The sequence below is a fragment of the Bombina bombina genome, chromosome 1, assembly GCF_027579735.1.
Source record: "Bombina bombina isolate aBomBom1 chromosome 1, aBomBom1.pri, whole genome shotgun sequence".
Taxonomy (NCBI): domain Eukaryota; kingdom Metazoa; phylum Chordata; class Amphibia; order Anura; family Bombinatoridae; genus Bombina; species Bombina bombina.
Genome location: NC_069499.1, coordinates 1,453,636,594 through 1,453,652,516, shown reverse-complemented (window position 1 = coordinate 1,453,652,516; position 15,923 = coordinate 1,453,636,594). Strand labels below are relative to the sequence as shown.

The 15,923-nt window shown below is 36.9% G+C and overlaps 1 protein-coding gene across 2 annotated transcripts in view; it reads left to right on the top strand.

Annotated features, from left to right (window-relative positions):
* Positions 1 to 2,328: 2,328 nt before the first annotated feature.
* ANAPC11 (anaphase promoting complex subunit 11) overlaps positions 2,329 to 15,923 on the top strand; it is a 46,517-nt gene continuing 32,922 nt past the window's right edge. Inside the window, exons 1-2 of one of the 2 annotated variants that reach the window (XM_053705834.1) lie at positions 2,329 to 2,424; positions 2,550 to 2,664. In XM_053705834.1, coding sequence (XP_053561809.1) covers positions 2,556 to 2,664 — 109 coding nt within the window. In that variant the 5' untranslated portion in view covers positions 2,329 to 2,424; positions 2,550 to 2,555. Of the gene's footprint in view, positions 2,466 to 2,549; positions 2,665 to 15,923 lie in introns of both variants that reach the window. The other variant, XM_053705825.1, reaches the window with a different exon arrangement.

The following is a 15,923-nucleotide window of genomic DNA, read 5'->3' as shown; positions in this document are numbered from 1 at the left end:
AGTACAGTGTATATATTATATACAGTAAGGCTAGAACTTGTTTTCTGTATAGTGTTTATATACAGTAAGGCTAGATCTTGTTCTCAGTACAGTGTTTATATACAGTAAGGCTAGATCTTGTTCTCAGTACAGTGTTTATATACAGTAAGGCTAGATCTTGTTCTCAGTACAGTGTATATATACAGTAAGGCTAGATCTTGTTCTCAGTACAGTGTTTATATACAGTAAGGCTAGATCTTGTTCTCAGTACAGTGTTTATATACAGTAAGGCTAGATCTTGTGCTCAGTACAGTGTTTATATACAGTAAGGCTAGATCTTGTTTTCTGTACAGTGTTTATATACAGTAAGGCTAGATCTTGTTCTCAGTACAGTGTTTATATACAGTAAGGCTAGATCTTGTTCTCAGTACAGTGTTTATATACAGTATAGGCTAGATCTTGTTCTCAGTACAGTGTTTATATACAGTATAGGCTAGATCTTGTTCTCAGTACAGTGTTTATATACAGTATAGGCTAGATCTTGTTCTCAGTACAGTGTTTATATACAGTAAGGCTAGATCTTGTTCTCAGTACAGTGTTTATATAAGGCTAAATCTTGTTTTCAGTACAGTGTTTATATACAGTAAGGCTAGATCTTGTTCTCAGTACAGTGTTTATATACAGTAAGGCTAGATCTTGTTCTCAGTACAGTGTTTATATCCAGTAAGGCTAGATCTTGTTCTCAGTACAGTGTTTATATACAGTAAGGCTAGATCTTGTTCTCAGTACAGTGTTTATATACAGTAAGGCTAGATCTTGTTTTCTGTACAGTGTTTATATACAGTAAGGCTAGATCTTGTTCTCAGTACAGTGTTTATATACAGTAAGGCTAGATCTTGTTCTCAGTACAGTGTTTATATACAGTAAGGCTAGATCTTGTTCTCAGTGCAGTGTTTATATACAGTATAGGCTAGATCTTGTTCTCAGTACAGTGTTTATATACAGTAAGGCTAGATCTTGTTCTCAGTACAGTGTTTATATACAGTAAGGCTAGATCTTGTTCTCAGTGCAGTGTTTATATACAGTATAGGCTAGATCTTGTTCTCAGTACAGTGTTTATATACAGTAAGGCTAGATCTTGTTCTCAGTGCAGTGTTTATATACAGTATAGGCTAGATCTTGTTCTCAGTACAGTGTTTATATACAGTAAGGCTAGATCTTGTTCTCAGTACAGTGTTTATATACAGTAAGGCTAGATCTTGTTCTCAGTACAGTGTTTATATACAGTAAGGCTAGATCTTGTTCTCAGTACAGTGTTTATATACAGTAAGGCTAGATCTTGTTCTTAGTACAGTGTTTATATACAGTAAGGCTAGATCTTGTTCTCAGTACAGTGTTTATATACAGTAAGGCTAGATCTTGTTCTCAGTACAGTGTTTATATACAGTAAGGCTAGATCTTGTTCTCAGTACATTGTATATACAGGTGGCCCTCGGTTTACAACGGTTCAATTTGCACCGTTTCAGAATAACAACCTTTTTTTCCAGTCATGTGACTGCTATTGAAAAGCATTTAGAAGCAGTGCATTGATTAAAATAGCCAGTAGGTGGAGCTGTCCGCTTGTGTTGCAGCAAAGATATGCAAGCCAAGCAAGCTGAAATTAATCGGTTTAACCATACATGAGCTATCAAGCAGATTTCAAAGGAACAAGATCTTCCTGTCTATAAATCAGTCCAGATTTGAATGCATAGAAAGAACTGTTTGCAGAAAAATGCAAGTGAAGTCTGTGTTTTGTGATTATTTTATTAGGTTTATAATGATGTTTAGCAAATGTTTTTGTTCATTTAACTTAGTTTAATTATATATTCTGTGTTGTGTGATTATTTTATTAGGTTTATAATGCTGTTTAGCATTTAAAGTCTTAATTTCAAAGCTTTAAAAATAATGTATTAGGTGTTACTTATGACAATTTTGAGAGGGGCCTGGAACCTAACTCCCTCATTTCACATTGACTTACATTATAAACTGGGTTTCAATTTACAACGGTTTCGATTTACAACCATTCCTTCTGGAACCTAACCCTGGCGGAAACTGAGGGCTACCTGTATACAGTAAGGCTAGATCTTGTTTTCTGTACAGTGTTTATATACAGTAAGACTAGATCTTGTTCTCATTACAGTGTTAATATACAGTAAGGCTAGATCTTGTTCTCAGTACAGTGTTAATATACAGTAAGGCTAGAATGACTTGTACATTTTATGGGCCAGATGTGCTCTGGGAGGTTAATGTGACCGAGCACAAGGATGTAAGATGTTCGTGAATACCATTAAGATCATTGCGCTGCTATGCCCACATTAAAGATGGCTGCAAACGGCATTTCAATAGTAAATACATCAACCGCTCATTGAAGCTCCACCAATCAAATTTAGAGAACAATCGAATTTGGTAAGGAAGGGAAGATCGGTCGTCAACGGTTGGGGAAAGGGGTTAGCACAATAATAATAATAATCTATAGCACAATATGATTACATTTATTTCGTGCTATGTGATGTTTTTCTGCTCCCTCCTAGTGCATCATGAAGATCCACATTAAAGGATGGAATGGAGTCGCTTCCTGGCTCTGGATGGCAAATGATGAGAACTGTGGGATCTGCAGGATGGCTTTTAATGGCTGCTGCCCTGACTGTAAGTGACTCCGAATTGGTTAATCTGTCCCATAAATCTCCCTACAGAGCACACTAAATATCGCTCCTTTATACACATAACTGCTGCAGGCTGCATCTTTATGTCCCGTATTTGATAGCTGCCTATGGAAACTTTTACTCAGGGAAATTTAGTTGACCGTGCAACACACGTCTGCCTTTTGTCAGTTGGAGGAATAACGCTACCTGATAGGGTGGAGGATCTGCTCTAGAGTATATCGGCTCTGGGATTGGAGGTGGGGTTTTCATGAAAAGCAGCATTGACAGTTGCTGGTGACCTAAGACCTGCATCTGAATAATGCCAGTTGACTTACAGCTCTCAACAAGCTGCCTACTGCAACTCTGTAAACCGAATAGCTATCTGGCACAGTATGTAGCTGTATAAACACATTGAGAGAATTGCTGCCAACATAAACTGATAAACAGTGTTTATTGTTTGAGTCACTGCACATCCAGATATTAACAAAGAGGCAAAACAATACATTTTGAAAATATAGAGTATATATATATATAATTCCAGGAAGGATTTGCCTCGTCCCACAAATATCACAGCTGCCAGGGTGCCCTTAAAGTAGTATCATAGCAGACCATCAAAAAGTAAAGGCACTTACTGGACTTTGTTAACCCTTTAAGGACACAGCTTTCAGTTTGCTTAATTGTTTTATGACGGAAAAATTCCGTCATATGTCCTTAAGAGGTTAAAAACTGGACTGGACTTTGTTATTCTACAAACGTGTACTTTTTATGTTTGTAGAATAAATGCTAAGTTTTATTTTAAGTGATGGTAAGCTAACTATAATCAGATTTTACGAATCGACCGGAATCATCCAAATAAGTGTATTAGCGCTTTTATTTCCCGCTACCTTACCTGCAATAATTCATTTCCATTAGTATAATATCGCTGCCTGTCAATCGTGTAATACAACCTATTACCGCTATACGCTTTTCTTTCTGTAGTGGTTGGTATTGCAATATACGTCACTTGTTGGAAGGGAAAATATCTCAGTGGGTGGAGTAAAATTATAAAAAAAAATATCCATGCTGTACTTTATATACATATTTAAAGGTAATATAATTAATTTTAATACTTTCCTTTTTGGCGGTTGTACTTTAAACAATACAATTATAGTAAAACACTATAGGCAATAATTGATTGTTTACCATCGCTTTAATCAAGTCCAGTTATTTATATATATATATATATATATATATATATATATATATATATATATATATATACATACACCCCCACACACACACTTGCGCGACAACCCAACATAAAAATATGAATATTTCACATTCCACTGTCCTTCACATAGAAGAATGTTATATTTATTAATAAATACATATTTCTATATATATCTATTGGTACTTTGGTACAATATATATCTATACCTATGTATGTTTGTATGTATGTATATATACATGATTATATATAGGTATAAATATATACAGATATATAGTAATATCTATATAGAGATACTTAGAACATATTCCTCTATTGGAATGTGACATATTTACACTAAAAACACAGTACAACACTTTATTAAATATGAATATTGCATAAATATGATTTTACTTGTTTTCATCTACTTGACTACAAAGGGCTCCAATCCAATATATATATATATATATATATATATATATATATATATATATATATATATATATATTTAATACAATCTTGTACCTGGCTCTGGTTTTTTACTTAAAGGTACACTGAACCCAAAAAAAATTATTTCGTGATTCAGATAGAGCATGCAATTTTAAACAACTTTCCAATTTACTCCTATTATCAATTTTTCTTCGTTTTCTTGCTTTCTTTATTTGAAAAAGAAGGCATCTAAGCAATTTTTTTGGTTCAGAACCATGGAAAGCACTTGTTTATTGGTAGGTGAATTTACCCACCAATCAGCAAGAACAACACAGTGTGTTCACCAAAAATGGACTGGCATCTAAACTTACATTCTTGCATTTTAAATAAAGATATCAAGAGAATGAAAATAATTTGATAATAGGAGTAAATTAGAAAGTTTCTTAAAACTGCATGCTCTATCTGAATCATGATAGAAAAAAATTGGGTTCAGTGTCCCTTTAAAGGGATGCTAAATCCAACATTTTCTTTAATAATTCAGATAAAGCATGCCATTTTTAGCAACTTTCTAATTTACTCCTATTATCAATTTTTCGTCATTCTCTTGCTATCTTTATTTAAAAAGCAGGAATGTAAAGCTTAGGAGCTGGCCCATTTTTGGTTCAGTACCTGGGTTACACTTGCTTATTGGTTGGCTCAATGTAATCATCAATGTAATCACCAATTAGCAAGCGCTATCCAGGGTGCTGAACCTAAAATGGGCATGTTCCTAAGCTTTACATTCCTGCTTTTTAAATAACGATAGCAAGAGAAAGAAGGAAAAATGATAATAGGAGTAAATTAGAAAGTTGCTTAAAATTGCATGCTCTATCTGAAAGTTAAGGATACCTTTAAAAATAATTTAGTAATTATTCCTATTTTTTTATGTGTTTTGCTGCTTCCATAGTTGGATATGGATAAACCAAATGAAGATGAAGTACACGTAGTGTCACAGATACCTCAGAAATAATGTTTTATTTATAAATAGTCTTCATCCCTTTGCCACTAATCCACCCTTACCAGGTGACTCACTACCTACAGTGCCCTCCACTAATATTGGCACGCTTGGTAAATCTGATGAAAGCATGTAATTTTAAACAACTTTCTAATTTACTTGTATCATCACATTTGCTTTGTTCTCTTGTTATTCTTAGTTGAAAGGTAAACCTAGGTAGGCTCATATGCTAATTTCTAAGCCCTTGAAGGCCGCCTCTAATTTTAATGCATTTCACAGTTTTTCACAGCTAGAGTTCATGTGTTTCATATAGATAACATTGTGCTCACGCACGTGAAGTTATTTAAGAGTCAGCACTAATTGCCTGCAATGCAAGTCTGTCAAAAGATCTGCGATAAGGAGGCAGTCAGCAGAAGCTTAGATACAAAGTAATTACAGAGGTAACAAGTATATTTCTATAACAGTGTTGGTTATGCAAAACTGGGGAATGGCAATAAAGGGATTATCTATCGTTATAAACAATATAATTTTTGGTGTTTACTATCCCTTTAACCTTTTGATCTTTTGTTAAAAATATACACACATACTCTGCTCTCATGGATATCAAACAATTGCAAAACATAACACAGGGTTATACAAAACTATCTTTTTTAAATAGATGTGTGGCACAATTATTGGAACCACTATGAATTCATATGAGAAAAAATATATTTGAAGCATATTCCCATTGATATTTTACATTTTTAGTACACCTGGGTGACTAGGAACAGGAAATAGTTCAGCCATGACTTCCTGTTTCACAGGGGTATAAATATGAGGTAACGAGTAGGCCAAATTCCCTTCGTCATTAATGGGTAAGACCAAGGTATATAGCTGTGATCTGCGGCAAAAGGTTGTTGAGCTTCACAAAATAGGAAGTGGTTATAAGTAAATAGCAAAAGCATTGAAAATGCTAATTTCCAGTTTCAGGGCAAAAGTTCCAGTCAACTGGAAATGTTTTGAATCAACCTGAAAGAGGACGCGTGTCTGTTGTCTCAGTGCACTGTGAAGAGGATTGTTTGAGTGGCCAAAATATCTCCAAAGATCAGCTGTAGAATTGCAGAAGTTAGTTGCGTTTTGGTGTCAGAAAGTCTCCAAAACTACAATCCGACGTCACCTACATCACCACAAGTTGTTTGGAAGGGTTTCAAGAAAAAGCCTCTATTTTCATCCAAAAACAAACTCAAGCGTCTTCCGTTTGCCAGACACTACTGGAACGTCAAATGGGATTGGTTCTATTGTCAAATAAAACCAAAATAGAGCTTTTTCGCAATAAACACCATTGATGGGTTTGGCGCACATAGAGAGGTAGCCATTTGGAAAAATACCTCATGCCCACGATTAATTATGGTGGTGGCTCTTTAATGTTTTTAAGTTATTTTTCTGCCAGAGGACCTTGATATTTTGTTTGATACATGACATCATGGACTCTATCAAATATCAAAACAAGAGAACTGAGAGACGCACTCACTGAGACAGAACAAAAGCTAGAAAAACTTCTGTGCTTGTCCACAAGGCCAGTGCCACTCAGGGTGCAGTCTCTTTTTGCACATCATGCCTTTTCACAGAGAAAAAATATCCTGTAGTTTATCAGTCTGATCCTGCCCAATGACAGTCCAGCGCCGAAATACCAGGAAATTCTTCTCTGAACAAGACAAACAACAAACCCCAGACGTACTTTTCGGCCTCCCTTGGGCCTCATCAGTGATATTTCTTTCTCTGTGAAAAGGTATAGTGTGCAAAAAGAGACTGCACCCTGAGTGGCATTGGCCTTGTGGACAAGCACAGAAGTTTTTCTAGCTATTGTTCTGTCTCAGTTAGTGTGTCTCTCTATTTTCTTGATTTTATGTAAATTGCTGTTAGGTCTCCCTAAGAGTAAACAGGGGAAACCAGATATGGACTCCTTGCACACATGCCCTAGAGATATGCAACTGCACCTCACTGACGAGGCCCAAGAGAGGCCGAAACGTACGTCTGGGGTTTGTTGTTTGTCTTGTTCAGAGAAGAATTGCCTGGTATTTCGGTGCTGGACTGTCATTGGGCAGGATCAGACTGATATGCTACAGGATATTTTTTCTCTGTGAAAAGGCATAGGGGGGTAGTTATCAACGTGTCTACTTTACCTGCCTTCGCCGGTTCAATACGCCCGCCTAAGCTCGCCTACCATCGCCGCCGCGGACCTTCAAAATTTCGCCTAAGTTATCAAAAAAGCTGTCAAAAAGCCGCGCACCAAGTACGGGGCGATGAGCAGCGGACTGTGAGAGTTATCACTCATCCAATCTCGCTGCTCTTCGGCTTTTTGACAGCTTTACTGCTAGCCTGTCACTAAGCACCCACACTAAACTACACTGTTCTACCCCCTATACCGGCGCCCCCGGAACCCCCCGCAACTGAATAAAGTTATTAACCCCTAAACCGCCGCTCCTAGACCCCGCCGCAACACTTATAAATGTATTAACCCCTAAACCGCTGCTCCTGGACACCGCCGCCACCTACATAATACCTAGTAACCCCTATCCTGCCCCCCCATACCGCCGCCACCTATAATAAAGTTATTAACCCCTATCCTGCCGATCCCGGACCTCGCCGCAACTAAATAAATACTTTAACCCCTAAACCACCGCTCCCGGACCCCGCCGCAACCTATATTAAACTTATTAACCCCTAATCTGCCCCCCCTACACCGTCGCCACCTATAATAAGTTTATTAACCCCTATCCTGCCCCCCCTACACCGTCGCCACCTATAATAAGTTTATTAACCCCTATCCTGCCCCCCCTACACCGTCGCCACTGTAATAAAATTATTAACCCCTAAACCTAAGTCTAACACTAACCCTAACACTCCCCCTAACTTAAATATTAATTAAATAAATCTAAATAATATTTCTCTTTTTAACTAAATTATTCCTATTTAAAACTAAATACTTACCTTTAAAATAAACCCTAAGATAGCTACAATATATATAATAATTATATTGTAGCTATTTTAGGATTTATTTTTATTTTACAGGCAAATTTCAATTTATTTTAACTAGGTAGAATAGCTATTAAATAGCTATTAACTATTTAATAGCTACCTAGCTAAAATAAAGAGAAATTTACCTGTAAAATAAAAACTAACCTAAGTTACAATTACACCTAACACTACACTATACTTAAATAAATTAATCCTATTTAAAACTAAATACTTACTTGTAAAATAAACCCTAAGATAGCTACAATATAAATAATAATTATATTGTAGCTATTTTAGGATTTATAATTATTTTACAGGTAACTTTGTATTTATTTTAGCTAGTTAGAATAGTTATTAAATAGTTATTAACTATTTAATAACTACCTAGCTAAAAGAAATACAAAATTACCTGTAAAATAAATCCTAACCTAAGTTACAATTAAACCTAACACTACACTATCATTAAATTAATTAAATAAATTAGTTACAAATAACTACAATTAAATTAAATAAACTAACTAAAGTACAAAAAATAAAAAAAGCTAAGTTACAAAAAATAAAAAAAATAAGTTAAAAACATTTAAAAAATATTACAACAATTTTAAGCTACTTACACCTAATCTAAGCCCCCTAATAAAATAACAAAGCCCCCCAAAATAAAAAAATGCTCTACCCTATCTTCAGACGAGCCGACGCGGAGCCATCCTCTTCTTCCCGACGACTAACGACAAATGGATATTCCTTTAAGGGACGTCATCCAAGATGGCGTCCCTTCAATTCCGATTGGCTGATAGGATTCTATCAGCCAATCGGAATTAAGGTAGGAAAAATCTGATCGGAACAGCCAATAGAATGCAAGCTCAATCTGATTGGCTAATTGGATTTTTCCTACCTTAATTCCGATTGGCTGATAGAATCCTATCAGCCAATCGGAATTGAAGGGACGCCATCTTGGATGACGTCCCTTAAAGGAATATCCATTCGTCGTTAGTCGTCGGGAAGAAGAGGATGGCTCCGCGTCGGCTCGTCTGAAGATGGCTCCGCTCCGGATGGATGAAGATTGAAGACGCCGCCTGGATGAAGACTTCTATCGGATGGAAGACTTCTTCAGCGCCGCCTGGATGATGACTTCATCGGATGGAAGACTTCTTCAGCGCCGCCTGGATGATGACTTCTGCCGCTCCGGATCTCCTCTTCGGTTTCATCGGTGGTCGGCTGGCTGAAGACGACTCAAGGTAGGATGATCTTCAGGGGGGTAGTGTTAGGTTTATTTAAGGGGGGTTTGGGTTAGATTAGGGGTATGTGGGTGGTGGGTTTTAATGTTGGGGGGGTTGTATTTTTATTTTACAGGCAAAAGAGCAGAATTCTTTGGGGCATGCCCCGCAAAAGGCCCTTTTAAGGGCTGGTAAGGTAAAAGAGCTGGTAACGTTTTAATTTAGAATAGGGTAGGGCATTTTTTTTATTTTCGGGGGCTTTGTTATTTTATTAGGGGGCTTAGATTAGGTGTAAGTAGCTTAAAATTGTTGTAATATTTTTTAAATGTTTGTAACTTATTTTTTTTTATTTTTTGTAACTTAGCTTTTTTATTTTTTGTACTTTAGTTAGTTTATTTAATTTAATTGTAGTTATTTGTAACTAATTAATTTAATTAATTTAATGATAGTGTAGTGTTAGGTTTAATTGTAACTTAGGTTAGGATTTATTTTACAGGTAATTTTGTATTTCTTTTAGCTAGGTAGTTATTAAATAGTTAATAACTATTTAATAACTATTCTAACTAGCTAAAATAAATACAAAGTTACCTGTAAAATAAATATAAATCCTAAAATAGCTACAATACAATTATTATTTATATTGTAGCTATCTTAGGGTTTATTTTACAGGTAAGTATTTAGTTTTAAATAGGATTAATTTATTTAAGTATAGTGTAGTGTTAGGTGTAATTGTAACTTAGGTTAGTTTTTATATTACAGGTAAATTTCTCTTTATTTTAGCTAGGTAGCTATTAAATAGTTAATAACTATTTAATAGCTATTCTACCTAGTTAAAAAAAAATTGAAAGATGCCTGTAAAATAAAAATAAATCCTAAAATAGCTACAATGTAATTATTATTTATATTGTAGCTATCTTAGGCTTTATTTTAAAGGTAAGTATTTAGTTTTAAATAGGAATAATTTAGTTAATAAGAGAAATATTATTTAGATGTATTTAATTAATATTTAAGTTAGGGGGGTGTTAGGGTTAGTGTTAGACTTAGGTTTAGGGGTTATTAGTTTTATTACAGTGGCGGCGGTGTAGGAGGGGGCAGGATAGGGGTTAATAAACTTATTATAGGTGGCGACGGTGTAGGGGGGGCAGGATAGGGGTTAATAAACTTATTATAGGTGGCGACAGTGTACGGGGGGCAGATTAGGGGTTAATAAGTTTAATATAGGTTGTGGCGGGGTCCGGGAGCGGCGGTTTAGGGGTTAAACTATTTAGTTGCGGCGAGGTCCGGGATCCGCAGGATAGGGGTTAATAACTTTATTGTAGGTGGCGGCGGTATAGGGGGGCAGGATAGGGGTTAATAGGTCAAATGTAGGTGGCGGCGGGGTCCAGGAGCGGCAGTTTAGGGGTTAATACATATATTATAGTTGCGACGGGGACCGGGAGCGGCGGTTAAGGGGTTAACATATTTAGTATAGCTTGCGGTGGGCTCCGGGAGCGGCGGTTTAGGGGGTAAACACTTTATTTAGTTGCGGCGGTGTACGGGGGGGCAGATTAGGGGTGTTTAGACTCGGGGTACATGTTAGGGTGTTAGGTGTAGACAGCTCCCATAGGAATCAATGGGATGTCTGGCAGCAGCGAACATGAACTTTCGCTATGGTCAGACTCACATTGATTTCTATGGGATCCGCCGCCCCCAGGGCGCTGGGCCGGAAAAGTGCCGAGCGTACCTGATAGTTTTTTTTATAACTAGCGAAAGTAGTCAGATAGTGCCGCACTTGTGTGCGGAACATCTGGAGTGACGTAAGAATCGATCTGTGTCGGACTGAGTCCGGCGGATCGAAGCTTACGTCACAAAATTCTACTTTTGCCGGTATCTAGGGCTTGATAACTAAGGCGAATCAGCCTCGCCACAAATACGCTGTGGAATTCCAGCGTATTTGAGGCTGACGGCTTGATAACTAGGGGCAAAGTGTTCAAAAAGAGACTGCACGCTGAGTGGCACAGGCCTTGTGGACAAGCACAGAAGTTTTTCTAGCTATTGTTCTGTCTCAGTGAGTGCGTCTCTCTATTTTCTTGACTCTATCAAATATCAACATATATTAAATGAACACCTGACATATGACAGAAAGCTTAAAATTGGCCATGGTTTGATCTTCCAGTTGGATAATGATCTAAAGTATACATCAAAATCAACACAAAAATGTTTTATGAAGTGGAGAGTCTACCAGCGTCAACCTCGAAATTTGAAGGATCTTCAGAGATTCTGTATGGAGGAATGGTCTCGGATCCCTTGCCATGTATTCTCCAACTTCATCAGTCATTATAGGAGAAGACTCGGAGCTGTTATCTTGGCAAAGTGAGGTAGCACAAAGTATTGACAAAAAGAGTGCCAATAATTGTGCAACACATATTTATCAAATATATATATATATATATATATATATATATATATATATATATATATATATATATATATATATAAACCTGTTGTTTAAAATTGTTTGATATCCATGAAAGCAGAGTATTTTTATGTATTTTTTTAAAAAAAGGTTAACCAATAAAGACTCATTTTCACAGCCTTCTTTGCTCATATTTACCAAGGGTGCCAATATTAGTGGAGGAATAGAGACACAAATAGGAGCACCAAAGGCTAAAGTAAGCAATAAGGGATTAAATAGGTTTGGTGGTTGGCTGCTGTTAGCTAAATATAAACCATACCATGTACTAAACAATTTCATATAGATACTGTCTAAAAACCACTAAAAGTGGATCTAAAAACAGATTATTTATTACAGATAAACTGTCGACAAAAGTAAATAATGACATAAATATTGACATCAATAAAACATTTAAAAATGGAAATTATAAGTACAATAAAATAGGCAGATAAATCATGAACATAAACATACGTATGAGTGCACTGGGTGATCACCGCCTCAAAGAGCAATGAAACAAAAATGTTGGAAAAATAATGAAAAAATGGTGATCATATGATCTAGGTTAGTGTTCTATCCCTCCTGGGATCACAAAATATATAATAAAAAACTGTATACAAGTGTACAAAAGTATATGTGTGAAGTCTCAATGATGAAGTGAACGGAGTACTCCTAGAGGCAGTCCTGAAGTGATAATCCTAGTGTGGGGATCCTCAAAGTGTATCCTTAGGTATGCCACAACGGCCTGGGTGATAGAAAGTGACTGAACCTGAGGTCACGTGGTTAGACCTGGAATCAATCTGCCTTGAAAATAAAACATAACCACAAATTCTAAAAAACATAAAAAGTGAGTTATATAAGAAATAAACTCACCAGGGAAGAATACAAGCCTCCTTATGTTATCTATGCGTTTCAGCCCATAAAGAGCCTTTCTCAAGACTGTAGTGTAAGAATATGGCCATATAAATGTACCACCAACCAATCAAAATGCGAGACAGCTGGGGGAGGATTGCTGCCAAAATGTTTGCCGTTTGTGACGCTGTTTTCACTTCCGGTTACACGTGTTTTTACTGCTTCTGGTTTCAGACATGCAGCAGACTCCATCTCAATTGAGGGCAAGATTGCCCTCACAATGACAGCGGACTTAGTATATTGTATATTATATGTGATCGAAAAAGCTTATATGGTGGAGGAACTTATAAATTTTAACTAATAAGAACCGTCCAAACTGCACATAATATACGAGGTTTAAAGGGATAAAATTAAAATTACAAAATGAAAGGGTATGTCTACCTTAATATCTCATAGATAATTATATCAAAGAGAGGTGGGGGCTTATATTCTTCCCAATTACATTCTAATATAAATAGAAATGTCTACATCAATTCTAATAATAGCTGTATCAAAATTACACAGCTAGAGATGGCTCAGAGATAATAAGTGACTTATTAACATGGTAAGGCTGCAAATGAAGTTGTGCCCAATACATCGATGTGGGACCTATTGCACAACATGTTATAATCACATGATACATGGCCTAGTAACATGATGGAAATACAATAATATCCTATGGGACTTAGCCCAGACTAGTTGGGTATATACAAAAACAGTGAGGTAATCATATAATTTAATCTATTAACTTTGAAAATTCGATCTTATACAAGGTTAGGTCCAATACCATTAACTAAATATGATAAATGCAAAACACAATGTTATGTCTGTATGCAGGAAGTCATAATAACATAATCGTTTCAGAGATCCCATAAAGAGGACACTACAAGTGGTATCACAGTAATGGATTATAAAAAGAAGTGTGACTATGCATCACATATTAAGTGGCCTATTGCATACTGTTACACACTAAATGTGGGATTGGACCCAGACTTATTGTATATACTGGACATTAAAGATAATACAAGCTAGTACGAATATACATGTAATATATTTCTCTTGTTAAGTGTGTTCAGTCCACGGGTCATCCATTACTTATGGGATATATTCTCCTTCCCAACAGGAAGTTGCAAGAGGATCACCCAAGCAGATCTGCTATATAGCTTCTCCCCTCACATGTCATATCTAGTCATTCTCTTGCAACCCTCAACATAGAAGGAGGTCGCGAGAGGAGCTGGAGTTTTTACTTATCTATTCTTCAATCAAAAGTTTGTTATTTTAAATGGCAACGGAGTGTGCTGTTTTTCTATCTCAGGCAGTATTTGGAAGAAGAAACTGCCTGCGTTTTTTTTTTTTTTCTATGATCTTAGCAGGCGTAACTAAGATCCACTGGCTGTTCTTGACATTCTGAGGAGTGGGGTAACTTCAGAAACTGGGAATAGCATGCGGGGTCCTCCGCAAATGAGGTATGTGCAGTACTTTATTTTCTGGGAATGGAATTGACTAAGAAAATACTGCTGTTACCGTATGATGTAAGTACAGCCTTAAATGCAGTAGTGGCAACTGGTATCAGGCTGATAAATGTATGCGCAGTCGAGTTATTTTCTAGGGACTAGAATTTGACTGAGAAAATACTGTTAAAACTGAAATAATACTTAAGCCTTATCTGCAGTGGTAGCGACTGGTAGCAGGCTTAGTGATAACTTTGCATGACATTGGAAAATGTTGTTTTTTAATAAAACGTTTACTGGCATGTTATTCGTTTTTGTGAGGTACTTTGGTGATAAATCTCTTTGGGCATGATTTTTTTCCACATGGCTAACATATTTTTCTGCATGGAAACCGTTATATCAGGGCTCCCACTGTTGTGATAGGAGTGGGAGGGACCTTGTTTTAGCGCCTTGTTGCGCAGTTAAAATTCTAGCACAGTCTTCCTGCTTCTTCCTCCTTGATCCAGGACATCTCTAGAGAGCTCAGGGGTCTGCAAAATTCATTTGTGAGGGAGGTAATCAGTCACAGCAGATCTGTGACAGTGTGCTTGACTGTGATTAAAAGCGTTAAATCTTAATTGATCCGTTTTATCCGTTTTGGGTATTGAGGGGTTAATCATCCTTTTGCTAATGGGTGCAATCCTCTGCTAATAATACACTTCTTGTTAAGAATTGTTTAATTATATCTGTATTTTTGAAGCGCTGCAGCGTTTTTTATATTGCTTGTAAACTTATTGAAAGTGATTTCCAAGCTTGCTAGTTTCATTGCTAAGTCTGTTTAAACATGTCTGATTCAGAGGAAACTGTTTGTTCATCATGTTCAAAAGCCAATGTGGAGCCCAATAGAACGATGTGTACCAATTGTATTGATATTGCTTTGAATAAAAGTCAATCTGTACCGATAAAGAAACTATCACCAGACAACGAGGGGGAAGTTATGCCGCCTAACTCTCCTCACGTGTCAGTACCTGCGTCTCCCGCTCGGGAGTTGCGTAGGATTGAGACGCCAAGTACATCTAGGCCCTGACAAATCACTTTACATGATATGGCTAATGTTATGAAAGAAGTATTATATAATATGCCCGAATTAAGGGGCAAACGCGATAGCTCTGGGTTAAAGACAGAGCGTGCTGATGACACGAGAGCCATGTCTGATACTGCGTCACAATTTGCAGAACATGAGGACGGTGAGCTTCATTCTGTCGGTGACGGTTCTGTTCCGGGGAGACCGGCTTCAGAAATTTTAAATTTAAGCTTGAGAACCTCCGTGTGTTACTAGGGGAGCTATTAGCGGCTCTGAATGATTGCGACACGGTGGCAATTCCAGAGAAATTGTGTAGGTTGGATAAATACTATGCGGTACCGGTGTGTACTGACATCTTTCCTATACCAAAAAGACTTACAGAAATTATTAGTAAGGAGTGGGATAGACCCGGTGTGCCTTTTTCCCCTCCCCCGATATTTAGAAAAATGTTCCCTATAGACGCCACCACACGAGACTTATGGCAGACGGTCCCTAAGGTGGAGGGAGCAGTTTCTACGTTAGCCAAGCGTACCACTATCCCGGTGGAGGATAGCTGTGCTTTCTCAGATCCAATGGATAAAAAATTAGAGGGTTATCTTAAGAAAAT